Below are 26,571 nucleotides of genomic sequence, written 5' to 3'. Positions count from 1 at the left end.
TTCGTTCAGGTTCTGCACAGCTTCTCCCAGTGCAGCCCGGATTCTGCCTCCTGTTTCACCATGCTTTAGATGCTCGTGTGTTATCTGTGCACTCCTTGCTTCGCTCCCTGATGTTTCTCTGAGGGCAAAGGTTATCTCTTGGTTCCTTTTATGTAGTGCTTGCCACATTGGTCTACAAGGGGAGCTCTGAGGCACTACGAAGGATCACATGAAAAGCAGCTGGGGCTTATCTCGACGCGATGCTGCCTGTTGTTTTGGCTGTTCCTCCCGCAGTGCTGTAAATGCCACAGGAGCTCTGTCGGAGGGTTGAAAGCTGAGGTTGTGCGTGCGGTAACGTGACTGTCGAGACAGCAGGTAGGTAAAGCTTAAAGGTCACCAGGGGCTGTGATTCCTGCCTGCCTTGCCCGAGGCCAGGCTGTGCCCATGTCTCTGCTGCCTGTGCCAGACACTGGGTCCATGAGCAGAGCAGCTGTAGGACAGAGAAGCTTAAACTCAGCCCTTGATTAAAGCAAACATCGGAGTGGTTGTAGTTGGTACTGTGGGACAGGGATCTAAAATTGAGTTGGCAGATTGACCTTATCACTCTCTACAGGTAGGTGGGGGTCAGCTTCTTCTCACAGGTAACAGCTGTAGGACAAGAGGTGATTAAGTAGCCTTAAGTAGCACCAGGGCAGTTCATGTTGGACAGTAGGAACAATTTGTGCTCCAGAAGAGTGGTCAGGCACTGGCACAGGCTGCCTAGGGAAGTGGTGTGGTCAGCGTCCTTGGAGGTGTTTAAGAAATGTGATGTGGCACTGAGGGACACAGCTACTGGGGTTGGTGAGTGCATGGGGTTGGATTAGATGATATTGGTGGTCTTTTCCAGTGTTAATGATGCTGTGATCTAGCCCAACCCTGATTTCCAGTTACTCATTATGGAAACGGGACAGGACGACAATGGCGCTCGTTGAATTACAGGCTGCTTGGCCAGAATTGCTGGCAGGACAGCAGATGGAAATCTGGAGAAGGACATGCCAGTTCCAGCTGTGGGAAGTGAGATGCATTCTGCAGCTTATTTGTCCGGTGTTAAAATCTGAAATGTGTTCATGTTTGTCCAGCCTGAACCTTCTGTGTCTCCTCTGCTGAAGATACTGTCTTGCCTTTGACAATTATCATAGATTGGCTTGGGTTGGAAGGGACCTCCAAGATCATCTGGTTCAATGGCTGGGCCGTTTGCAGAGCTCGGTCAGTCTGAGTCACACTTGGCAGCTCTGCTGTCCTGGCTGTGCTGAGCTGACGTTTCTGCTTTATTTCAAAGTGGTGAGGAATTTGCATCCCAGCTGCCTTCATGTTTATAGCAAAACACTTTCCGTGGGTCTGGGTTTCCTTGTGGGGCTCAGGCTGAGGTGCTGTGGGGTGCTTGGAGAGCACTTCATCCATGAGATAGGTTTTCTTCAAAGCATCTTCAGTGTTTGTAGTGCTGTGGTACATCTGGGCACTGTGACGTGTTGGAATTCAGGAGGAACAGAAAACGGTTCATCAAATCCTTTGGAGGTTTCTCCTTTTGATAAATCTTTTTGGGTTTTAAGGTGTAATCCACGTAGCTATAAGCAAGGGGAAACAGCATAATGTTCCCAGTAATGTCTTAAGGCTACTGAAGTTTGACAGGAAACATGCTTACCTTAGAAAACACCGTGTTAATCAAATTACCTTCATGACCGCACTTTCTCTTGACTTGTGTGGAATGGGAAATCCTGCACTTGTTATTCTTTATGTTGGGCTCCCAGCTCCTGGGTGCTGCTTCTGTTTGGCCTCCAGGTTAGGTTCATCACTGAAGATGATGCATTCCTGCATCAGGAGCTGTTTTGGGTCCAGTGGATACTGATGAGCTCCTGTCGCACACAGGCTTAGGTTTGCAGTTTATTTCATTTGAGGACCTATGGTTGATTCAAGCTGCAGGAGAAAATACAGTCCTTTCCTGCTGGTAGGGCTTAGCTGTGCTAGAGAAAAGCACTTGTGCCTTGGCTAATTAGCTGGGAATGGTGGGATGTGGTGGGCCTCTGCTGGATTGTGAGACTAATGGTTTGGTAAGAAGTTAATGAAGGTCTGGTGGGGAAGAGCTCTTTCTGCATTCATAAGAACCACCCTTAGCTGCTCCTGTGCTTTCAGCCAAAGCTCATCTCCCAGGTTGAAAGAAGGGAGAGGAAAAGCCTTGTGGTCTGTCATTCAGAAATACAAATGATCTCAGAAGAAGCTTCATGTAACCTTCAAGAGAGCAGAAGAATTCAGCAAATCGGAGTAGCAGCCTCAAACAGACTGGTACTTCCCCGTTAGCTCTGCTGCACTGATAAGAGAACTAGGTCAGCTGTATGGAGCAAGCATTTTATCTGCATACTTCTCTTAACAGGGTTCCTGGAGCTTGGCTGTCAGAACAGGCTGGCTGACTTGCAGCTCTGCACAGGGGCTGTGCTCTCTGTCTTGTGTTTTCCTCAGGGTCAGAGCGTGGTCTGAAGCCCTGTTGCCCTCTACTTTGTGGGTTATGCTGCTCTTACTGTTGAGGTGATGCACTCAGTCCCCAGGGGTGTAAGTAGCATCTTCCATCACGCTGGTGTAATGTCTCTGGCTGAAGTTCATAGGGCTGTTGTTCAACACTGGAAGTGTATTGCTTTCTCTTGGCAGTAGATGTTGTACAATGTGCAAGGAAGCAATCTCTGGTGTTTATTCCAATGGAGAAAGTGGAGGAGAAGGAAGGCTTTAGCAGAAGAGTATGGGGAAGGCACATGTTATAAGCCATTGTGAGATCTTGTCCTGGGTTTTAATGCCTTCTGCTTTGCTTTGCTCTCCCCTGTCTTTGGTTATGACACGTTTTTCATTTTTAGTGATCCTTTTTGTCCAGTCTACATGAAATTGCCGTCATCCACGTATCCCCAGACACATCACTGATCAGTGCCTGCGGCATGACACAAGGTGTTACAAAAGATGCAGGCTAGGAAGGAGGTTTGGCTGGAAACTGCTGTTGGGATAGGCAGCAGGAGAGCACCTGCTGCAAATTACAGTAAATGATGTAGTGTTAGTCAGTAAAGATTAAAGCTACAAAATAATGTGAGTAATAAGCTTGTGCACCCAAGAAGATGAAGATTTCCAGGTATGCAATTCAAGTGAAAATATCCACGGCATCCCTGCATGTTCTTTTGAGGAGCATCAGCCCCTACATGGGGCCATGCTTCCCAACAGTGTGTGTGAGATGGGAGTGTTGGTACAGCTCTGAAAAACAATGGTATCAAGTATTTCACAGGTTAGAACTAGCACCTTGCACTTTGTCCAGGACTGCAATTCCAGCTTATTTCAAGTTTGGGTTGCATTACATTTTTGAGTGTGCTGTGCTCCCCAGTTGAGATATAATCAAATTCCCTGGTAGTTTGTGGCTTGGGTTCCCATCCCAAAATAGAATCTTGCCAGTGGTATAACAGCTGGAAATTTCAGTATTGAGTTCAGATTGCAGCTTTTTGTCTTTAAAATGAAGTGAAATCAGATGGCAGAGTCTTGCTCAACCTAGACTAAAGTAACCAAAGACTGAAAATAATCTGTGCGCAAATATGATGTATTTTGGGATTGTGACCATCTGTAGTAGTGTACACCCTGCGTTTAAATAACTCTGAACATCTGAAAACAAAAGTTCTGTCAGCAGTGGGCTCAGTATGAATTGATTTGAAATGGTACACCACAGAGGTGATAGTGTGAAGTCAAACAGAGTAGGACTGAGTCAAGCAGTTCCCTTTCCTACCAGAGCTTTCATGCACTGTGGTAGGGCAAGCTGCAGTTTCTGTGGTCGTGTGATTTCTTATTTTATTTTTTCCCCTCTGCTTCCCCCTGCCTAAATATGGCAAGACGTTATGAGGCTGTGCCCATTGATTTTGCTCAGGAAGGGAGATGAGCTCCTGCAGCCTTGCTGGTGCTGTGCTGGTTCTGCACTCTGACTGCCGTTGTACATTGCAGCCTGTGCAACCCATCGTAGCCTGCCCAGCACTGCTTGCCTGGGTAACTCCTGCAGGTTGGCACGCTGCTTCAGGCTTAGTGATCCGTGCCCTTAAAACGATCTGGCAAGCTTTTCCTTTTGCTGGATGTTTCCTCTGAGATGTTCTTAAGGTGCTGTCCTGTGCAGTATGGTAAGGCTGTGAAGCATATGTCTGCAGGCAGATGTATGTTTGCACTGCACTCAGCGCACATGCGTGGCTCACAGAGGATGTACTGAAGTTGCACAACCCAGCACTCCAAGATGAAGAAATGGCAGTGTGAGATTAGGAAATACCTGGGCAGTGCTCAGCTGCTCCCATCCTCACGTGTGTTGGGATGGAGCAGTCACACACCCACCATCCCCTTGCTGGGGGAGAATCGTACGTAGAGAGATAGCATCATGGCAGGGACACAAGGGACTCTCCATGTCAGCAGCAAGGCAGGTGTCCTTTCATGGTGAGCATCAATAGTGATTTGCTCTGGTAACATTGCCTACAGTGCCTTGGTCATTCTCCTTATCTGCTTTGCATTTGTTGATCGTTATCTGAGACTGAATTTATTTCAAAGCCGCCGTTGAAGCGCATGGAATCCCTTCAATAAAGCTGGTGCTGAATGGAGTTTGGGGCTTACCATAAACAGATGCAACTCTTGCTTATCTTCAAGTTTCCCATTTAAGGGAAAGCCGTGTTCCTTTCCAGCCCCAAAAGAAGCAGCGTTTTATAAGGAAGCGCCGTTCTCCCAGGCTGGTTGCTTTGTACCCCCCTCCCTTAGCCATAGCCTCCGGCTGGCTGTGCCTGAATCCAGCCCTTTCTTTCAAATGTCGCTCTTTCCAGAAGGGATCACAATCACATGGGCTGAGCAGGATTTTGCCATTAGTGGGGGGTTTTCCTGTAAGTGTTCCCTAGCAGGATGTGTTTCCTCTTGCATAAGCAGCCTGAAAACCCTCCGAAGCCACAGAAATACATCTGTTGGTTTCTCTAGACAGATAAATCCTTTATAAACAGGAAAATGGGCAAACTCATGGTAACTCTTGTGACACATCGTGATGGGAGATCAGAAAGAAACGGGATGAAAAGTATCACTGTGCAAGTATGGCTGATGGCATTCTGCATTTCTGAGATCCTTTTAAAGACTGGAACAAAGGCCGGAGCCTGAACCATATGGCAGTGGGAGACGGAGCTGAATGCGAGGTAAAATTCAGCTGAATGTCACTTGACATTTGGGGAGGAAAAGACTGAAGGTGGACGGCTGTGTCCTGCGCAGGACATGCAAGATGTCGGTGCCCCCAAGCAGGTCCAGGAGATCAGTTCAGGCACAGAGCTGTCAGCACTTCTATTGTCGCTGTCTTTGCAGGGCGTCGAGCGCTTCTGTTCTCATTTTGCTGAGGGCTGTAACTCTGGCAAAATTCAAACTCCTTTCAACTCGCAGCAGTGAGGCTTTAAATCCTCCAAAGTTGTACTTTACAAAAAAAAAAAAAAAAGCGTTTCCTGTCTAGCAAGTGTACGAAGATCGTTCCAGTTCCTCAGCTCAGATTTAGCGGCACCGACCACGATCTAATTATCGTTCTCTTTTGAAAGCTTAACGCTGAGTCTGCTGCCCAAGCCCGGCCCTGTTTGGCTGTGGATGTGCTCTGGCTCCCAGAAGCCTTGCAGGGTTTTGCAGATACTGAAGGCTGCATCACTCTTTCCAGACATCAGATCGGCATAAATTTTGGCGTTTCACTGTATGATCCTGCGAGTGGGCAGGCTGAGTGCTGCCCTACCTCTGCTGATGACCAGGAGGACCTGTCCCAGCCCAGTTACCGGATTAGATTCATAGCATCTCTTCGATTGGAAGGCATCCTTAAAGGTCATCTGATCTAACTCCACTGCAGTGCACAGGGACACCCACAGCTCCATCAGGTGCTCAGAGCCCCATCCCCTGACCTTGGGTGTCCCCAGGGATGGAGCTTCCAAATTCTGCTCGTTGTGGGTGGTGGAAGAGCGGTCCTTCACACTTCACTGAGAGACAAATTAGGATACTAAACGCTCTTTGCATTTTCACAGGAGGCTGGCATAGGGATAGCATGACTCTTCTTGGTGCTCAGGATCGAGCTAACCCGTGTTGTTTTCCACCTGCCCACTTTCTGTGCTGTGCGGGAAGATCCATACTTGCTGCTCTTTATAGCTGGAGCCTGCACATTTATTTTTTCCCCACTTCTCTTTGGAGAGCAGCCAGATCAAAATGGCTGTGATCCAAAGCCAAGAATCACTCCCTTTGCTATGGAAATGAGGACTCAGAGGCTGTTCACCATGTGTTCATCATGGAGAGCTCCTGCTAAGAATGATGAGCTGTAGGTGGGGGAAGAGGGCAGCGAAGGTGTGCTCAAACAAATCGGTTTGGAACAAATAGGGGTATTTTGGGATACTTCTGGCTCTCTGTGATTTTAAATGTCAGTTGTGGAAAACAAGAAATTTCGAATGCTAAAAATCCTGGGAAATGGCAAAAATGAGGGAAATAGCATAGTAGGATTTTATTACTGGAGAAAATAGAATGCTTGAGAGGGACTTCCTTATGGTGTTCAGGTATTGATGAACTGAAGGAGAGATATAATTATCCAAGCTATACAAACAATCCCTCTTATTAACCGCCCTATCCATGTTCTTAGCATTAAAGCAGACGAATCAGAAAACCCCTGCATGTACCATATGTTGATGGTGGGCAGTTTGCTGCACGTTAACTCCACCAGACAGCTCGAAGCCCTCTCTGTACTTTCTTCTGAAACATCGGTGGGATGAGAACAGGCTGCATTCCCACCAGGGAGCCAATGTGACCAGCAAGGCAGCGTGTGGCTGGTAGTGGGGATGGGAGCAGCACTGGAAGCCCTCAGAACCAGTGCCAAGGGCAGGACTCACAGCAGTGGACCCAAAGCTCTGTGTCCCATTGCCATGCAGCACTAATGGCTCGCTGGGAGTAGGCCCAGCCTCTCTGCATCTATGCAATAGATTAGCAGCTGGGTGTGGAGCTGTGTTTCTTGCATGCTACGTCTCCGCCAGTCCTCAAGCAGCAATAGGACGACGTGTTTTGTTTCTTTCAGGCACCTTGAGCTGAAGTGCTCCTGGGTCAGGCTTTGCTGAGGCCTGCTGAGAGCACAAAATGGCGCCGGCAGGCCGCGCTTCGTGTTCTCATTGCTGCTGCTTGGTGGCTTCCATTGCGCTGTGCTGTCGCTGGGTGTGCCCAGCCCAGAGCAGCCCCGTGGTTTTAAGTGCAATGTGTGGCAGAACATGCGTTGTGCAACCGCACTAACTGACAGAGGAAGCCTAAGTTCATCTCAAAGGTGACAGCAATCATTAATAAGTTGCATCTAGCTTTTTTCATCTGGGAATTGTAATAGTTCACAATGTTTTGCATTTAAAAATTACAATTGCTTTTTTTTCTTTTTTTCCTATAAGCTGCACTGGCACAGGATGCCCAGAGAGCTGGTGGTGCCCCATCCCTGCACACAGCCACGGTCAAGGGACAGGGCTGTGAGCACTGCTGCAGCTGTGTGCCCATTCCAACTCAAACCATTCTACAGCCCTGTGATTACAAAATGGTGTTTGTGGCACTTCTGTATCTTCAAAATGACGGAATTCATTTGAGAGATTGAACAGACCGTCAGAAACCGTCCTTGTTGTGCCCTCACCTGGGCAGAACCTTGTGATGGCAGGGGGCACTGGGGCTGCATGGTGCTCAGGGGGATCTCGTGGGAAGCAGGCAGAGTGCTTTTTTTCTTACAAACACCTAGAGCAGAGCGTTTTGCTCTGTAGCTGTCTGTGACATTAATTGTAACGTTTTTCTTTTCTTCAAACACCGTGTGACTGCTGATTTCCCAGCTCTGATGAGTGCTTTGCTCCAGTTTTGCAGCTCTTTGTAACCTCACGACTACAAACGGCGCTCGTTCTGCAGTCTCTTTCAGTGCTCTCACGCAAAGGCGCTGCAGTCAGATGGATGCACAGCCTTTCATCACCAAAAAGCAGAGATGCACACTTGCACCCTGCTCAGTCTCTCACTTGGGCATCAGCCTGGGTCTGCAGGAAGCAGCTTTGCAAAGCACTGTGGCTTTCCCAGCACTGTTTCCACATGGGAAGTTTCTGGGAAGCAAGACAGGAGGTGGATGCTTGCTTCCAGGGTTGGGATTCATACAAGGTCCCCTACCTGAGTCTTCATCCAGCACTGGAATTTTCCATGCTGGTCAGTTTCCCTCTATTTTAACTGAAGCCTTCTTGAAAATCCTTGTCTCAAGAGAAGTGCTACAGACACGCTAAGTTAATTTGAGTCATTAGGTTGTTTCCATTACTCCTTTCTGCCTAGGAAACTTTTATTTTATTTTTTTTTTTTTGTGAGATTTTGGAGTGAGAAGAAAGAAGTGGAAGCTGGCTGACATGTGGAACCACTTCACAGGAACACCGGATTTTGAGAGCTTGCATTTTTATTTACATCTTCTGGACCCTGTCTGACTTGAAAGTAAACAAGTTCAATCCAAGCCCAGATTTATCCCTGAAAATATGCGGAGACTTGTCTAAAAACTGCTTTTAGGATTAGGGACTTCCTTTGCTGCAGAAAGAGCGTCTACAATAGCAGTGCTGACGCTTAACCAGTGAGCTCCTTCTGTGAAACAGCCTTGAACGTGCGGTTTGGTTGTGTCAGGGATGAGGCAACCTGTGTTGTTTTTTAAATGTAAAACAACTTGAGAACTTAGCAGGTCTGCAGGAAGCTCCCTGTGAATGCAGCAGTGTGTGAAACTGCATCGTGTAGCGGTGGGGCTGGGTGACAGCGAGGTGACAAGCCCTTGACTTGCCTTCTGACAAGCAGCACATCCCTGCGTGTGGCTGACCACCCTCTGCCATCCCTTTTCTCTACAGACACAATGAGGCGAGTGGTACGACAGAGCAAATTCCGGCATGTGTTTGGCCAGGCAGTGAAGAACGACCAGTGCTACGATGACATCCGTGTCTCTCGCGTCACTTGGGACAGCTCCTTCTGTGCTGTGAACCCCAGGTTTGTTGCAATCATCGTGGATGCGAGCGGCGGCGGGGCCTTCCTGGTGCTGCCTTTGCACAAGGTGAGTGCTGCTCAGTTTCTTGCTGTTAACGTGCTCAGCTTTCCCTTGTCACTTCAGTGCTTGTTTGTGAGCGGCGCTACGCCTGTGAAGTCTCTGCTGTGTTGTGACAAACATTGCTCGGCTGTGCCGTGTAGGAACACATGTAATGCTGCTGGAATCAGGGTAACGCTTCCCATGCATTAAACACAGTAAATAAGTAGTTTGCTTGACTGATCTAAAGCAAATCTTTATGTCAGAGGTTTCTGAGTAGAACTCGTGCTCTTCCTAAAGCCTCTCTATTTGTGCTAGCTGCAGTCAGGTTTTTTGGCCATTAGGATTTGGCTCCTTGAGCTTCGTGAGAATTACTAAATTCAGGAATGCTTCTTGCAAACCAGAATGGAGTGGGTGGCACAGCTGGGTGCTGCTCCCTGCAGTGCATGTGCACAGCCCTTGTGACCATGGCACAGCTGGTCTGGCTGCTGCTTGTCCTGTCGTTACACTTCTGTTGTGTGGTGTGAGATGAGAACTAGTTCAGTGAGACAACAGCTCCAGGGCTGTCACAGCTCTCCTGCAGCTCTCCCAGCCCGTGTGGCTCTGTCTGGGCTCTGACACTGCAGCCAGGTCTTGCTAGCCCTTAGTACCTGACGCAGAGAGAAGCAGTCTAAGCTTCGTCTTAGTCTGTTCCTTATTTTTTCTGTGCCAAATGCTGCTCAGTCTCCAGAAAAAATCTCACAATGAGGCTATATGTACAATTTACTTCTCTTTCCTTTGAATATTTTTGTAGCTCCTCAGGCCAATGCTTTGTAAAGCACACAGAAATGATAGGCTGCTGCCCACCGGATACAAAAATGGCTGCATCAAATAGCTGGAGGAAGCTGTAAAGATTGGCATGGAAATCTCCCTGCCAGTCTCATAATTTTATGGTATAAGACTGTACAAATGAGCAGGAGCAGTGTCTGAGACTGAAATAAATTCTTATAAATTCATTCTGCCCCCAGGTATCACGTGGAAAAACCACAGTACATCTTTCATCCTTGCAGGAGAGTGCTGCTCTCCTCTCCCTTTCTGATGTGCTAGCTTTTACCACAGTCAGATTACAAGAATGCTAACCTGAAAACCTTTGACAGGCTCTTGGCCACCCCAATCCCTTCATGTGTTCATAGTTAGAAACAAAAGCGAGAAACATCAAACCTAAATGCATTACTTCATCTTAGTGATTTGTTTCCACAGGAATTTTTTCTCCTTTGAAAATTTACAATGTGTAAGATGGATAGCTTGATGAGATAGAAGGGAAATGAATGTCCTTGAGAGTGATAGGGGATCGTACTGACAATGTTTCTTGCTCTCCTCAATTCTGCGTGTTTGATGCTTCTAAAATTGCACGCCTGGCTTCGTTTATGCATTTAGTGTAAATTCTTGCCATGTTAGATAGAATCAGTAGTCTAATACTGATGCAAACTGATTTCAATACAGACTTAAAGCTGAAGTATTTTGATGGTGTTGCTTTACAAAAGCAGTTAGATTTGGGTTCATAACCCTTTAGAAAAAAGGGTTCTTTCCAACAGAGGAGCACCAGATCAGGAAGCGTGCTCTGTGGTGTGTTCCAGCATCTCCTGGTGTTTCCTCATTCTTTCAAATCCTTCCTATTTTTTGTTTGAGATGGCATTTTGTATTTGTGTGAATCAGGAAAAAAGAAAAGCTAGTATTCCTCTTCAGTAACATTTTGTCTTTGTGACCCTCACGCCTCTCTTAGCCGTACTCTCCAAATGCTCTGTCTGTTATCAGTCCTTTTTCCTAGCTCTCTGTGCAGATCTGTCCTGTTATAAATAGCAGAAGTGACCAGAAGTGAATATAGCATTCTGATGGAGAGTGCATCACAGGAGCAGACGTGGCAAGTTCTCACTTCTGCCTTTCTAGCTATAACGAGGCAAGCCAGCCCCCGGGCTCTTCTATAGCTCTGCATTTTGCTCATCTCCTCAGCAGCTCTTTGCAAGCATTCTGGGATGTGGCTGCCCTCAAGCTGTGTGTCCTGCTCCTGCCCAAGCCTGGTCCCATAGCACAGATTTGGGTTGGAAGCCCCTTGCTCAGTTGCTGTGACATTGCATGCCTTGCAGCTCAGCCTTGCCAGGACAGGCTCCTATTTTCCCCTTGCTATGTGTTATTATTTAGTGGGTTGTTTATTTTTATATATTTTTTTCATTCAGTCAGTGATTCCTCCTGCCATCCTTTGGCTTCACTTGTGTCCTCAGCCACATTCCCGCTGTTTTCCACTTCCCCAAGGTTCTGATGCGACAAGGTTTGAGGCATGGCTGGTTGCTGAGGACCGCTGCTCTCAAATCCCTCAGCCTGATGATTTCTTTTGCAGCGCAGCACGCTGTGGGCCGTGCTCTATCACTTCCTGTGTTCCTCTTTTATTTCTGCCTCTGTGAGCGATGACACTTGCTCCTTCAGCTCCCCGAACACTCCTCCCTCCCCCCCCCATTCTGACTTCTGATCGAGTCCATTTAGCACAGGTGTTTGAGTTCCCACAGCATAGTGCTTGCTGTTTTGTTCTGGAGATGAAAGCAGTCACTTCTACACCTTGCCTTTGGTATGCTTTTAACGTTTAACACCTGATGCGGCTCCAGCCACAGGGAAAGCATCCCCCCTTCCACCTCCTGGGGCATCACTCTCGCAGTCTGACCTCCGGGAGCTGTCAGCACGGCAAAGACCGCAGGAACCCCGCGCAGCGCCGGCTCCACGCCCCGCTTTGCGGCTGGTTCCCCAGCCCTTCACCCCTCCGGGGCCCGCAGTGCTTTGCGGGCGCTGCCGGTTCCGGGCCGCGCACGTGTCACTCCCCCGCCCTTTCCCGCGCCGCGCGCGCGCGTTCCCGCGCCCGCCGCAGCGGTACTGCGGCGACCGCGGCTTTTTGCCTTATATGGTCATGACAGCGCTCGGGGCCGCCGGCAGCCGCCGCGCTGATTGGCGGGGGCCGAGCCAATGCGCGGCAAGTGCGAGCCGGTTAACCGCTGCGTGGCCGGGGCTGCGGTCAGCGGAGTTGGGTGCCGCCGGGCCGCTGCGTCGTCCCGCCCTGTGCGTGGACCTTCCGGGATTCACCGTCCCCGTGCGCCAGCAGGAGCCTCCAGACTTGCTGGGAATTGCGATTCCCGCGGGTCGGCCGCTCTGCGGGGCCAGCCGTAGATGAAGTGCTTTAATCTGTATCCATTATGGAGCGCAGATAATAGGCTAATTGGAGTGAGCTGTGCGCGTCGGGGAAGAAGAGTGGAAACAGCGCGTTTGCTGCAGATTGTGTGTGATGGGCACTGAGCAGAGCGGTGCAGAGCAGGACTGCAGAGCTGATCTGGGATCCTGGTCCCAGTGAATGTGCAGGGAGGGAGCCCGGTGAGGAGGTGTGCACCGATCCTCACAAGCAAGCTGCACGCAGCTCCTCTGGAGCCTCTCCTGCTTGCTGCACGCAGCAGCTCCATGCAGCTGATAGCTGGGAGTTTCCTGACGTGCTGGGAAAGCGGCTCACAAACACCGTGGTGCTGGGGCTGTGCTTTGTGGGAACTGGGGACCATTTTTTTTTTCCCCCCTCTCTGCAAAATCTTTGCAGCTTGCAAAGAAGAAAATGCTGCTGCAGGGAGTTCTCAGCTGTGGCAGAGAGTGAGGCGTTACATAAAGCCTCTAGAAGGGGAAGTGCTGCCTTTCTACCGTGAGGCTGCGGACTCCTTCTGTCCCTCTGAAGGCCACAATTTTTTTCCCCTAAATTTTGCTTGGATTCTCACACAGCCCCAAGCAATGGTGTGTGTTGAGTCGGGGAGATGAGAATTGAAGACAACCGTGCAACAACTAGATAAAAAAAGCAAGATATTAATGGTTTTCATTTATCACCATCAGCTTGACTGCAGTGGATCATCAGGTTCTTGATGAACTAAGGAAGAGCAGGCAGGCACTAAAGCTCCAGAAATCTTACTTCTGTAGGAAATTGAGGGGCAAGCGTTGTTAGCCCTCTGCCTTATGCTCAGGTAGAGCTCCGTGCAAGGCAAGGCTGCTGCAGCTCTTCAAGCCTTGTGCAGCGCTGAGGGTGGAAGCTGAGCTCGGTGGCGGCAGACAGGGATGGAAGGGATCGCTGCACTGAGCCATCAGCATCTCTCTTCATCATCTTCCACATTAGCTGTGGATACTGTGATTGGTTTAGCAGTGACTAATGGCTATTTGTCACGGTCACGAGAGAGCAATACACTTCCATTGCATCCCATGTTATTTTCCCTGAGTGCCACGTGCGTGGCCAGCTGCTGCAACCAGAGGTGGAAGATCAGTGCCCAGAGTGCATCAAGCTTCGCTCCATCCAATTTTGCAGAATTGGGGATTGTCACACGGCTCAGAGAAGACAGGTAGAGGTCAGTTTGTCTTTCAGGCTTGGTGCTTGCAACCTGATTTCTTTCTTCAGACTTCTGCAAAGTGAGGGTGGTGAAATCGCTGCTCCTTGTGCAACTCAATGCCACTTCCCTCTTGGTGGTGGTGAGCATAGCCTGGCCTGGGGGAAGCAGCTGTTCCCAGTGATATTTTTACCACCATCTGGGGGCTGTTTCCTGCAGCCAGTCGCCCTTTTCTGGCATAGAAGCAGTTGGGAGACAATCACATTAATTGATAAAACTGCCGCTGCTGGGAACGGTTTTCCCGTGCTGCTTATCTGACCCCTATGGATTTAATAACAGAGCTTTTTGTTCTTATCTGTCAGTTGTTAAGGGCAGCCCACCCCTGCTAAAGGACCTGAACTTTGAGCGTGCTCCAGCTCAGCACCATCCAGCACACCAGGGCTGGTCCTCAAGGCTTTTTATGGCTTTCATAACTCTTCTCAAAGCACAACTTTTAGAGCATCAAAAGCTGTTACAGTGAAGTGTCGCTCAAGCAGAGCGGTAATGGATTTTGAGAAGGATTTAATTTCTTGAAGTCATACTGAGTTAATTTTAAGCTCTGTATCAGCGCTTGAGGTTTATTTTAAATCCTTAACTAATTAAAAGATTACATTAAAAAAAAAGGAAAAAGAAAGAAAGGAAACAAAACCAAACTCTCAAACCTGGGAGGACTGCGGAAGCACTTTAGTCCAAGAATTCACTTTTGACCAACCCCCCCACCCCAAATAAATCTTAAAGCCTTTTTCTGCATAGTGGCTGTGCAGGGGATGGGGCTGCCCATTTCTTTTCCTTTTCTTTATTCGTTTATTAAGAATCTTTTTCCATAGGTCAGTCCACGTGCAGATTGGAGAGGTGTGCAGTACAAGTGATGGATGTCTGCTGCTGCTCACTGTAGCATTTTTATTTACTTTTTAACCTGAATTTGGCCATTCAGGAAATGTCTGTTGTGGTGTTCCTGTGATTTAACTCTGAGTCTGTTGGATCTCTGTCTTGTTTTCTCACCAGGAGAGGTCTGGAGGTCAGCAGTCCTCCAAAGCCCACATCCAGCTTGATTCTGACCCTCCAGCTTTGAGCAGGGAGAGCCTTCTGTATGGCAATCAGCAGGAGGAGTGCCCAGCTCCGAGGCTGAGGCTGTCACCACCAAGTGGTAGAACTGAAATGCCAACCATTTCTTCCACATGTTTAAACACAAGAAGTGAAGAATCTGTCCCAAAACGTTCTCTCCCTGCCTCCCGTCAGCAGTGTTTTGCTGATGCATCCATGTGGGCAGCAAAATCCTTTAGGGGAGGGGCTGCAGTTCCTGGCCCTGCAGCCATGGGAATCTTGCTCTGGCTTCAGGATGTAAAGGGGTGCTGTGTTGCCATTGCTGGATCCATCTCACGTGGGGTATTTTGTTGGCTTGTTCTGATGGGGAGCTGACTTTGGTGGCACGCTGGTGGCACTGAGGTGTGCCATAGAGGCGGGTGGGAGTCAGGGAGGGCGTCGCTGCGGCAGTCGGTGGATCACTTTTGTCATTTAGTCCTGTAACACAGTGCTTTGCTTCACTTAACTGCGCCTTAAATGCTTTCCATCTCAGCAAAATGCCTTTGGGATGAAAGCGAGCAGGCTTGGTGAATTCAAAGCGCTGCAGCACCCTGCAATTAGAGCTGCAGCCTGGTTATCTTTAGCTGTGGCTGCCCACTGTCATGAAGCACGAGCAGAGCTGGCTTGCACCACGGGATGTCTCCAAGAAGAAAGTCGCCGGCTCGTTTCCTCTGTTGGTGCACAAGATAATCCAAATGCCATAAAACTGAATACCAAAAGCCTCAGTGAAGCGTTAGGAAGAGTCTTCTTCTGTTGTTTGAGATGTGCTCTGTATTGTCAACGTATCACAGCTCTCCTCTTTGCTTTTCTCCTCCAGACGGGCCGAATTGACAAGTCCTACCCAACGGTGTGCGGGCACACAGGACCAGTGCTGGACATTGACTGGTGTCCCCACAACGACCAGGTCATCGCCAGCGGCTCTGAGGACTGCACTGTCATGGTGAGTGGGCCTGCTTTCATGCTGAGAATGATGCTGCGAATGGTGCTTATGTTTCTGAATGCATGTGGCTGTCTCCTGTCCTGATACCAAAGGTAGAATCCTTTCTGCTGGAGGACTGCTTATGGGCATTCTCCGTAGTGGGTTTTGGTTCTGTTGAGAACTGAGGTGCCTTCTACCTTGGCATCCAACTTTCTGGTTTTCTCTTGGGCTAGTAGAAGAGCAGTTCTTCCTCTGGGGATCTGATGTTTGGGAAGGGAAGGAAGGCAGCGTGCCACTCAGTAGTGGCTTGGTTTGGTTTGCAGTGCTTTACAGAAGGTGGAGGAGGTTCCCAATCTCAGGTATCCAAATGGATGTGGTGGCGTGTGCTGCAAAGCCGTGGAGATTAGAGGGAGGAACAAGCTATTCTGCTTTCATAATTGCTTCAGCCCTTGGTTTAAAGTTGAAACATCTTTTCCTAGTCAAAGGTTGTGAGTCGATGTCAAAAGTTTGGGATTTCTTAAAATTTATTTTTATTTAAGTATATTAACAGTGATCCAATTTTTACACCTGCCAGCCTTGGTCCCCAGTCCTGTTTTACGCACTGAACAATAGGCGACCTTGCTCAGTGATGGATGTGGAATCCTGTGTATGCAAACACAGCAGAATAAGTGAAAGAAAATGCTTGTAAGATGAAATAATGCCAAATAACTTCAGTGATCTTTGGCCATATTTAGAAATGCTGTAGGCTGAATGTTATATTGAAATCTTATTATAGATCATGTCAGATAAATTCCTTTGCTTCTGTTCATCGTTAAAATGTTTGGGAGGGGATTCATCCCAAGTGGCTTATGCTGGGACAGCTCTTGCCTGTGATCTCTCTGTCTTGGAAGCCAAAGCATGTTAACAAAGCTTACTATATTTAATATTAAACAAAACAACAAGCTTCTGTGTTTGTAACAGTCACTACTGGGCTAGAACTGAGCTTTGAAGGATGCTGTTTTGTTCCTGTAGAAACCAGAATCCAAAAGGGCTGTGAGTCAGAACGAATGCTTTCTGAAACATGAGCATCAACAGAAGCAGACAAAGCTGTAGTCCATAGCTGCTTTGGAGAGGCAAGATAAGTCACTAATCCAAGTGCAATGACAAGTATGTTGCAAGGCTCCAGAGGGACTGAATTGTGGAGAAAAACTGACAGTGTTCAATTGCGAGTTGTCCACACTCTCCTGATGAGCAGACAGCACCGTCCACACAGAGCAGGGCTTTGTGTGCTCCAGGGTCACTGCCACACACCACACACACATGTGTGGGTCTGGGAAATGGTGGCTGTGAAATTGCATTGAAAGCAGTGGAGGTGAAATCGAGGAGGGCTGGCTGAAAGCTCAGCTGAGTCTCTTGTTAGGTCTTGTGTAGTTTCTGGTGGGCAAGTCGTCTGGGACACGTATGAAGTGGGCTGGACAGAGAGCTGGAGATTGTAAAGAACGTGGCTGGCCTGCATTGCTTGGGAGAGGAACTGGATGAGCCGGTGAGCTGAGCTGTCCCAGCTTTAATTGCTTGTCTGGCTTGGCACAAGTTGTTCCGCATCCTGTTTTCCTTGCTTTTCTTCAGCAGAGGTTTTGGAGTCCTGCTTCCTGAGCAGCCTGGCGCTGAATAAACTCATCTTAATTCCTTTGAGAGATATGTAGCACTTCTTCAACTCTGAACTGTTCATTAGCCAACAGAAAATGCAAAAAACAGTGATGCAGTGGAGGGAAATGATGTGGCTTTTTGCAGAAGCACCAGCTGCTTTTAAAAAGTAACTGAAATTGTCGGAGGCCATCTGTATGTTGACACTTAAGGATTTAGGATCTGACCCTGTGCCACAACAGGACCCATCAGCATCAGCTAGGCTCGTGGTGAGGGGGAGAACGTGGCTCTGAGAATCCATCCAGCCAAGCAATGAGAAAAGTCAATCTGTAAGGTGAAAATAGCCTGGGAACTGCATCTGAGCAGGTAATTATTTGGGCTCATTAGGGCACTGGAAAAGCAGGCATCTTTTTTTTTGATACCAGTGGGGCATCCCCATCTTCTCTGCTCCACGCTGTTCTCAGAAAGACTTCTTTGAAAACACAGAGGCATGCGGATACCTTCTGTGGCTTCTCTTTGAAGAAGGATTCTCTTGTGCCAACAAATCAGGAATTATTTAAATATTCATGCCTGGTGCTCTGCTGAATGACTGTAACGTACTGAAGGCTGTTTAATTCAGCTGGAAAACGTTTGATTCTGGAAAGGCTCGTAAATGGTATCAGATGGTCCTTCTCAGATAGGGAAAATTTGCTTCATCAGAAGGTGAACACTAATGATCTTCTTGTTAACAATCAGAGAAGAGTTCGTTCCATGGAGCAAATTGGTTTCAAATGAAAGGAGAGCCCTTGCAGCAGTGAGAATGGCTGCTCTCAGTGCCTGCTCCTGCAGGGATGCAGGTGAAAGCCTTCATTTGATCATGCAGTGTGAAGGCTTCCACGTGGGAAGCTGTGCTGTGCCCATTCCATCCCACACAGGGAGGTTCCCTCCCCACGCAGGAATGCTGGGCCGGGTCGCTCGGGAGCACACCCCGACCTTTTACACTCCTGGCTTTTTTGCAATACCAAGCAGGATTATTAGGTCAATAGTTTGTGTAATCTGCAGGGGATTACACTGGCCTGCAGCTGCTGTAAGCTATAGGGGCTTTCCCTCTTTTCCTTGAAGGAAAAAAACATATCTCCGTCCTCCAGAGGCTTCTTAAAAATCCCTTCTATTGGTTTCTGCCTGCAGTTCCCCCCTCTCTCCTCTCCCACCCTTCATTTGGTGGTCCCTCACAGCTGGAGCTGTGGCTCTGAAAGCTGCCCTGGCTCAGGACAGCCATCCGCTTGGGGTGAGGCCACATGAATTTGGGGCAGAGCAGTGTGGAAGAACAGCTTTGTCTCTCCAAGGGGAAGAAGATGCTGTGCTCGTCAAGGTTTGCTATTTCCAAAGACTCCCCAAACTTCAGGGTGAGCAGAGCTCTGGTTCCCTGCCCCATCCTCAGCACATCAGCCTGCCTCTGGCAGACCTAACTGTCCTGGCCTTTTCATCTAGAGGAGAAGCATTTTGGGTGGCTTCTGGGTCTTGTTTGTTTCTGGTCCTCTCCTGCCTGTGCCCCAGGTTGCACCCATGGTCCCTGTTGTTCCTGCACAGCCCCCTCCCCAGCACTCCCACTCCTCCCTGCTGTCTGCCTCAGGCAGCAGCTATTTCCTGCAGCGTAGCATTCGCACTCAGAATCATTAAGGCTTTGGAGGTGGTTCCTGTGAGACCTACGTAAAATAATTACATTAAGTGCCAGTGCCAGTTTTAGCAGACTGACTGAAGCTCTGAGCTGCTGTCAGCAGACGTGCGTTAGCTGTTGCTGCTGTCAGGCTTTTATTCCTTGGCTGGCACGAACAAAGCTGCTCCTATAAGAGCTGACAGCTCTCTAACCTGGAGTTACCTTGTCTTGGGCAGGTGCACTGACTTGTTGCAGTGTGCAAGGTGTATTTTGCTTTCAGATGGAGTCTGCAGTTGCTGATGCTGCCTTGCTCTTTTGTAACATGATGAAAAAGGTGATTGCTGGTGAAAGCCAGCACATGCCATCCTGGTGCTGTGGGTGCAGCTGGGATGGCTGGGCAAGAGGAGATTGAAGGGTTTGAAACCCTGGAGGGTGCAGGCAGGGGTGCAGCTGCGCTGTTGAAGTCATTTGGGGTTGTTTGGAAGTGAGCTGCCCTGATTCTGAAATCCTCTTGGAGTCATCCTGCTACCTCTGACAGATTGCTGGGCACTGCGGGCAGGGCTTGGCAATCCCTCTTCTCCTCCAGAAAAAATGAACAATAGAAGGGAAGGAAACGTGCTCTGCTGCTGCCACCTACCTCCAGCAGCTATAAGTGCTCAGTTGAAGGCTTCTCCTTTAATTTCTGTTAACATGCCGGATGTAGGTCAAACTCAGTTCAAATATGGTTGTCCAGTGCTAAACTGCAGCAAAAGCTTTGGTGGGCTGCTCCTTCCCTGGGCCATAGGGATGAATCTTCTCCCCTGTCATTGCCCATTGCAGAGGGCACCACCTGGGCACAGTTTAGCTGTTCTGGCCCCACAGCTGGGACTGCAGAGGTGTGATCAGAGCCCTGGGACTGCTCCTCCCCCTGCTGGCACTGTCCTGATCAGCGGAAGGATGTGGAGCCATGTAGGTGAGACAGAAAACAGCCAGCATTTCTAAAGAAGTCGACCCCAACGTAGCTGCAACTTCTTCTTTACGAGGGACAAGCATAACTTGAAAGGACAGCAGCTGGTTCAGGTGGAATCGAGCAGCGAGGCAGTGTTTTCTGAGTCCTTCGCAGGCAGCAGCTGACATGTATGGCTCTGGGATGTAGTGGTGGAGGGGATTCATGGTGTGACCAGCCATCAGTCAGGTGCTGTGCTGGAAGGATGTTACACTCAGCCTTGACAAAAGTCTCCTCCCTCTGTTTTCCCATTTATGTGGAGAAGTGACAACCCAGGCTTCTGCTGTGGCTTGGCACAGGATGCGTGAAGCGAATGACTAATGTGCTCATCAGAAGGATGCCCTCTGCCTCACCATCTTTCCTTTTCCCCTTTTCCAGGTATGGCAGATTCCTGAGAATGGGCTCACGCTGTCCTTGACAGAGCCAGTGGTAGTTCTAGAAGGCCATTCGAAGCGAGTGGGCATCGTGGCTTGGCACCCGACGGCGCGCAACGTGCTGCTCAGTGCAGGTATGTGGCAGTGCTGTGTGGGCAGCAGCCATCCCCGTGGCATCCCAGTTGGGTGTGTTGGAGGAGAGGGAGCTGATGGCTCCTCCTGTCCTCTCCCAGCTGCTTCAGGGAATCACAAGACCCGTGACAGTTCCTAGGAACACTGTGACATGTGGCTCACAGCCCCTTCCTTGGCCTTTTATTGCCCTCAGTTTACAGGGACGAGAAGCAGGAAATTGGAGGTATGAATTACAGGATTACAACTGTTAGACTTTCTTTGATCTGCAAGTTTCGTCAGCTGAGAGGCGTTCATATGCACTCTCCTCACCCCTGTTCTCATGTACTTCTTATAAAAGGCCTAACTGTTCCTCCATTTCGCTGTCAGCTGTCCCAATGCCTGGCTCTTCATTCCACAAACTTTCAGTATTTTCCAAATGGCCTCCTCAACTGGTACAGTTTATGCAATGAGATTTTTTTGGCCACTGAAAAACAGTCAAATCATTATGGAAATAAAATGGAAAGTCGTTATCCATTAGCTCACTCTGCAGCTTTCACAGCATGACCTTTAGCTTGGAGCGTAATAAAAGCAGCAAATGGTTTCAGCTGGGCTGTCAGATGAGCTGTGTGTTTTTGGTAGATGTAAAGGCTCTCTGAGGTGCTGGTTTGGTTTGGATCTGGTTTCCCCAAAAATGCTTTGATGCAGACTTTGTGGCAGTTAAATTAACAAAGCTCAGTGTGGGAATGCACGAAAGGAGAAGGCAGCTTGCTCAGACTCCTGCTGTGTGTGTCCAGGCAGCCTGGCCAGGAGGATACCATCAGGTCACTGCAGCCTCCAGGCTTCCTCTTGGTGGCACCAAACTGATGTTGGATGTCTATTGGACTGTTTAGGAGTGCACAGGGATCATTATGTTCCCCTCATTATGTTTTCAGCCCTCCTTAAGCATTAGGAAGCATTGCTAACTTGCACGTTGTGCTTTTGTTCTCTTCTCTGGGATCTTATGGCTGCAGTCCTGTTCTTTATTTTGCTGTCATCTTGTTCAAGGCTTTATTCTTTTTTCTTCTTGCTGTTTGGTCCTTGAACAAAACCACCTGCCTAATGATTCTCATGAAACAGCTGACCTCAGCTTTTGATGCCTGCTGTTTTTCCCCCCGCTATGTTCCGCTGTTTCTTCTACTGTCACTTGCCTAATTTTCCATCCACGCCACTTTCTGCTGCAAATCTCTATAACCTGAGAGAGCAGTGACTGTCAGCCAGTGCTGTCATGTGCAGAGCTGTAAGAACATCACCTCTTTGCCTTCTCTGTCCACTTTGTCCCCTCTCTGACCCTGTATTCAAGTGAGGTGGTGCTGCCTGGGGCGCTGCACACAGAGCACACTTAAGAGACAGTGCCCGAGGCACTGCAGCTGCAGCAGGTCTTATTCCTTACTCTCTGCTGCTGGCTTTCTTCAGTTCACATCACGGCTGTGATTTTTTAGCTTTTATTTTCTCTTTCAGGTTGTGATAATGCAATTATCATCTGGAACGTGGGGACAGGTGAAGCCCTCATCAACTTGGATGACATGCACGTGGATGTGATCTACAATGTGAGCTGGAATCGCAATGGCAGCCTAATCTGTACAGCTTCCAAAGACAAAAAAGTTCGAATCATTGACCCCAGGAAACAAGAAATCATTGCTGTAAGTTTGTGCAGTCATTTCACTTCAGCAGAGAGAGCATATAGAGGAAGTACCTTTTTTTTCCCAGTGCACACCACGTTCAGTCATCTTCTTCAAAGTGAGAAAGAAATTACAAGAGGGATAGCAGTGCTTGGAGGATTTGTCTGGGTTTATTGGAATTAGTGTTTGAACTGGGATTTGAGGGCTCAGTTTTAAAACCTGCTGGAGTGTAATTCCACATCTAATCCTTTTGCATAATTACAGTTTCAAAGTTGTGTATGCAGAACAGAGATTTAGCAGCCTTGTATGTATTGTAGCTTGAGAAGAAGCCTTCCTTCAGCCTTGTAAGAATTGGATAGGCAAAGCTGAAGCAAGCTGGCTGTGACCACTTCTTTTGTAGCTTAGTAATGGCTTTCTTCCCTCAAGCATCAGGCAGGGGTGGCTGGATGTTGCTCCATATAGTCAGCATCGTGAAGGAGCAGCATGTCCTGCTGGCGTTCTGTGCAGTCAAAAGAGAATCACCACCAGTGGGGCATTCTGCTCCTTGCTAAAGGCTGTTCTTCACATCTATTTCAGGAGAAAGAGAAAACCCATGAGGGAGCCCGGCCCATGCGAGCCATTTTCCTCGCTGATGGAAACATCTTCACGACCGGCTTCAGCCGCATGAGCGAGCGGCAGCTGGCCCTCTGGAATCCAGTAGGTTCTTGTCCCACGACTGCTGTGCTGTTGTCGTGCCCAGCTGAGCTGGTGACCAGGACCTACAGTCAGCTGCTGTGTTTGGTTGATCTACTTGAGCTTCTTCCTTCTTTCTGACCCTACTCAGACTTCCTGTGCCAGAGCGTGTTGATGTTATTTGGACGTGATGCTCGCTCAGGAGAGGAAGTGGGTTTTCTTCTGTCAGCCCCTGCCTCACTGAGAGCAGAAGTGAAGCTGGCAGCTGCACGTCTGAAGTGCAGGGAGAGTACTTGAGTTGTACAGAGCGAGACAGCAGCAAATCTATCACACTGGCACAGGATTCTCACTAACATGACTGCATCATATCTTTCCCCTTAACTTGACCCCCTTGCCTGGGGTCCTGCTCTGAATGTGTCTTGTGATTAAAACATCCTGAGGGAATGGATGAGCTTGCAAGACATCAGCATTTGTTACTCTAACACATAGAGCCTTCAGGGTGGAGAAGCCGAGTGTTCTCAAGCTCCAAAGAGCTGTTAATGATGCAGATCCTGTGTTCATATCAGCTTTTCCATTCTTTGGTAACAATAGAATTTTCTTCTTCAAATTTCCAGAAAAACATGGAGGAGCCAATAGCCCTTCACGAGATGGACACCAGCAATGGGGTCCTGCTGCCATTCTATGACCCAGATACCAACATTATTTACTTGTGTGGCAAGGTGAGGAGAAGCTTTTAATAACCAGGCTTGTTCAGAGGTAGACTGATTGGATGAATGATGCTGATGAAGTTGTAAACAAATCTGAAAAATTCCAGGCTGCTTTGATCCTCACTCTGCAGGGCTACACAGAGCCTGTGAGGTCTGCACTGTGAAGGCCTGGTGTGTAATTGGACGTTTCTATGAGATGAATTCATATGGGTAAAGCTGCTCTTCATTCAACAAGTCAGATGCTTTCATTCAAACATCTTTTGTTGGCGTTGACCTGAATGTTTGTGCATTAGTATCGGAGGAAAGTGCATTTTAGATTGTGTTATCCTCACACTTGAAGGTGATGGAGCATGCAGCAATGCTCGTGCTAATTTTGTGGTGTTAGATAATAGAAAACTGGGGTCACCTGTGCTCCTTTCTAAAAGCAATCTGTTGGCATTAAGTGCTCTGAAGTGCCCACTTCTGAGTGCTGCAGCTTTGGACTTCCTACGAGAGGAGCTAAAAACAAGAAGAGGTGAACAAGTAATTAAAAAGGAGGGCCCATACAAGTAAATCCAATGTAGGCCGCTAATGGGAAGCACTTGTTCCGTATGCCTGCTACCTCTCCTGTTGTTTCAGAGATGCCTGCATAGCAGGATTCACTCTGGAGTGATCTTTTTGTGTCCTGCAGGGTGACAGCAGCATTCGCTACTTTGAGATCACGGATGAATCCCCCTATGTTCACTACCTCAACACCTTCAGCAGCAAAGAGCCGCAGAGGGGAATGGGGTTCATGCCAAAGAGGGGCCTTGATGTGAACAAGTGCGAGATTGCCAGGTAAGGAGAAAGGCTGATCCCAATCTCCAGCTTGGATGCAGCAAGCAGGTTTGAAGCTGTCTCAAGAATTTATTGTGAGCAGCAGCGTGTGCAGATGTGGTTCAGAATCACCAAGGAAAGTAAGGCAAAGGAAAGCACCTCGGGGATGCAGGCTGATGTCTGCAGTGGCTCCTGGCATACTGCTGGTAGGGAATGTGCTGGAGGTGGTTTCTGCTTGGTCCTCCTCTTGTTATTAATGAAAGCAGGAGAGTCAGAAAGGAAGCAAAGCCTTCAAACGAATTGTCTGCAGCATATGAATTTTCCAGTAGCAGTGCCTCAGTGGCTGAGCTGAGGGATTGGAGTTTGTGTAACTGGCTCAGAGTAAGGCTGTGTAGTGAGCAGGACGCTGCTGGTGCTGTGATGCCTGGAAATCACTTGTGTGGTGCTTGTCTCAACAGCCCAAGCAGCGGGCTGTGCCATTCTGATGGCCCTTCTGGCCAGAGTGCTCTCTGAAGTCATGCAGTGCCTAGGAGGGAGTTCTGCACACACACAGGTAGCTTTCTCTGGGCTTTACAAGGGCTCTGCTCTAGCGCAGCCCTGCTGTGACTCTTTAGGATTGCCTCTGCCTCTCAGTACACTGCTATGCATGAGCAGCAGAACTGAGGCTTCCTCTGCATGGCGTGTCAACTGTCCTCCCTCCAAGTCACACCTCTTCTTCATTATTATTATCCTTTTTTTGAAAGGTTCTTCAAGCTTCATGAGCGGAAATGTGAGCCCATCATCATGACAGTCCCTCGAAAGGTGAGCCCAGGATGCTGCTGGCACGGTGTGCAGGCCACTGCTGCCTTCCAGCCCCAAAGCTCCTGACCCACTCATTTCTCCTTGCAGTCGGACCTCTTCCAGGATGACCTGTACCCCGACACAGCTGGCCCAGAGGCAGCGCTGGAAGCAGAAGAGTGGTTTGAGGGGAAGAATGCTGATCCCCTTCTCATTTCCTTGAAGCATGGGTACATTCCTGGCAAGAACAGGGATCTCAAGGTGGTCAAGAAGAATATACTGGATAACAAACCTGCTGCAAACAAGAAAAGCGATCTCATAAGTGCTCCAAAGAAAGCAGCTGATGCCTCAGACACTGTGAGTAAAATCTGCAGGTTTATGGGGGTGCAGGCCTGAAATTGTTTGCCATCCTTAGGAACAGTTCTAACAAAGCTGGTGTGTGCAATTCCAGCACGCTGGGATTGGGTCAGGCTGCTGTCTGCAAGGAGGGTTTGCATAAGGGATGTGGTTAGCAGCATGAGTGGGCTGATGGTTGGACTTGATGATCTCAGAGGTCTTTTCTAACCTTAATGATTCCACAGTGGGAGTTCAGCATGCTCGAGCCTTGCAAGGCTCCCATCCAGAGAAGTCCCTTTGCTTTAACAACTGAATTCTGCAGGACTGAATCCTGCCATCTCATAACGAATATATGCTGTGTCTTTCCTTCCAGCAAAACGAAGCCAAATTGGATGAGATTTTGAAAGAGCTGAAATCCATAAAAGACACCATCACCAACCAAGATGAGCGCATTTCCAAGCTGGAACAGCAGATGGCGAAGATCGCAGACTGAGCGGGGCTGGTGGGCGCTGCCAGCCCAACACATTCCAGTTCCCCGGTTTGGCCAGCAGCAGCGTGCAGCATTCCAGTACGAGCTTTCCTGTTCTCCCAAATTCACGTCAACGAGAGCCGATGATTAAAGCCAAGCTTTTTAGTGAAAGAATTTTTTTTTTCCCTGATGTTTTAATGAATTTATGTGACTGTGTCAAACAATTCAACGAGAATAAGTGCTACTTTTACAGTCTTTATTTTTTTTTTTTCACAGATGTTATGAATTCTTGAAAAGAAACCCATTCTGACTCTTTCCATGTTGTGCCCAAATATCTTTTCTAGATGTAGGGACCAATGCCACATTGTTCGTAACCATTTTTTTTTTTTTTTAAAGTTGCCAAAAAAAAAAAAAAAAGAAAAGAGAAAAAAAAAAAACCTTGCTTTTTTTTTTTTTTTTTTTAAATTTTATTTGCCACTTTGCAGTATTTGTGTTTTAAATTTAAAGGGACAGCACTGTGTGTGTGTGCGCGTGCGTGTATGGGGGTGTTTATACTGTTTAGAGATCGGAACTGAAGCTATTTTGTATAAATCTTCCATGTTGAACAATCAGATCGGCTTCCCTCGCAGTGTGGCTGCTGCTGAGCCCCTCAGAGGTGACTTTCCTGCCTTCCTAATGCCTTCTGACCGTGGTTGAAAAATATATATATCGTTCTGAACGAAGCGATCCGTGCCGCAATGCCTCTTCTCCTTTGTACACCCTGCAGGACTTCTGAACCAGCGTCGTGCTGCCCTTGGAAAAGAGTTTGGGACCATCCCAGCTGTGTCCAAATGGACGTGTGCTCGTTGCCAGGTTTTGTTTTAAGGCAGAAGTGACCTCTGTGCAGGCAGTGGTGTTGATGGGGCACAAAGCTTACGGTGTGCGGTGTCAGCAGCCTGCAGGCCACACGTACAGCCAGCTCCTGTGCTGTG

General features: G+C 48.4%; 1 protein-coding gene across 1 annotated transcript in view; it reads left to right on the top strand.

The window, feature by feature from the left end:
- The window catches only part of CORO1C (coronin 1C), a gene marked incomplete at both ends in the record, with an annotated part of 35,977 nt that extends 10,353 nt beyond the window's left edge, over positions 1 to 25,624 (top strand). The window contains 10 exons of the mRNA XM_079543978.1: positions 8,877 to 9,076; positions 15,356 to 15,478; positions 20,080 to 20,209; positions 21,684 to 21,865; positions 22,421 to 22,540; positions 23,131 to 23,235; positions 23,894 to 24,039; positions 24,762 to 24,819; positions 24,907 to 25,152; positions 25,505 to 25,624. Coding sequence (XP_079400104.1) covers positions 8,877 to 9,076; positions 15,356 to 15,478; positions 20,080 to 20,209; positions 21,684 to 21,865; positions 22,421 to 22,540; positions 23,131 to 23,235; positions 23,894 to 24,039; positions 24,762 to 24,819; positions 24,907 to 25,152; positions 25,505 to 25,624 — 1,430 coding nt within the window. The remainder of the gene's footprint in view (positions 1 to 8,876; positions 9,077 to 15,355; positions 15,479 to 20,079; positions 20,210 to 21,683; positions 21,866 to 22,420; positions 22,541 to 23,130; positions 23,236 to 23,893; positions 24,040 to 24,761; positions 24,820 to 24,906; positions 25,153 to 25,504) is intronic.
- Between the last annotated feature and the right edge of the window lie 947 nt (positions 25,625 to 26,571).

This window comes from Tetrao urogallus (assembly GCF_951394365.1).
Source record: "Tetrao urogallus genome assembly, chromosome: 17".
NCBI classification, from domain to species: Eukaryota; Metazoa; Chordata; class Aves; order Galliformes; family Phasianidae; genus Tetrao; species Tetrao urogallus.
This window is presented reverse-complemented; position numbering and strand designations above follow the sequence as displayed.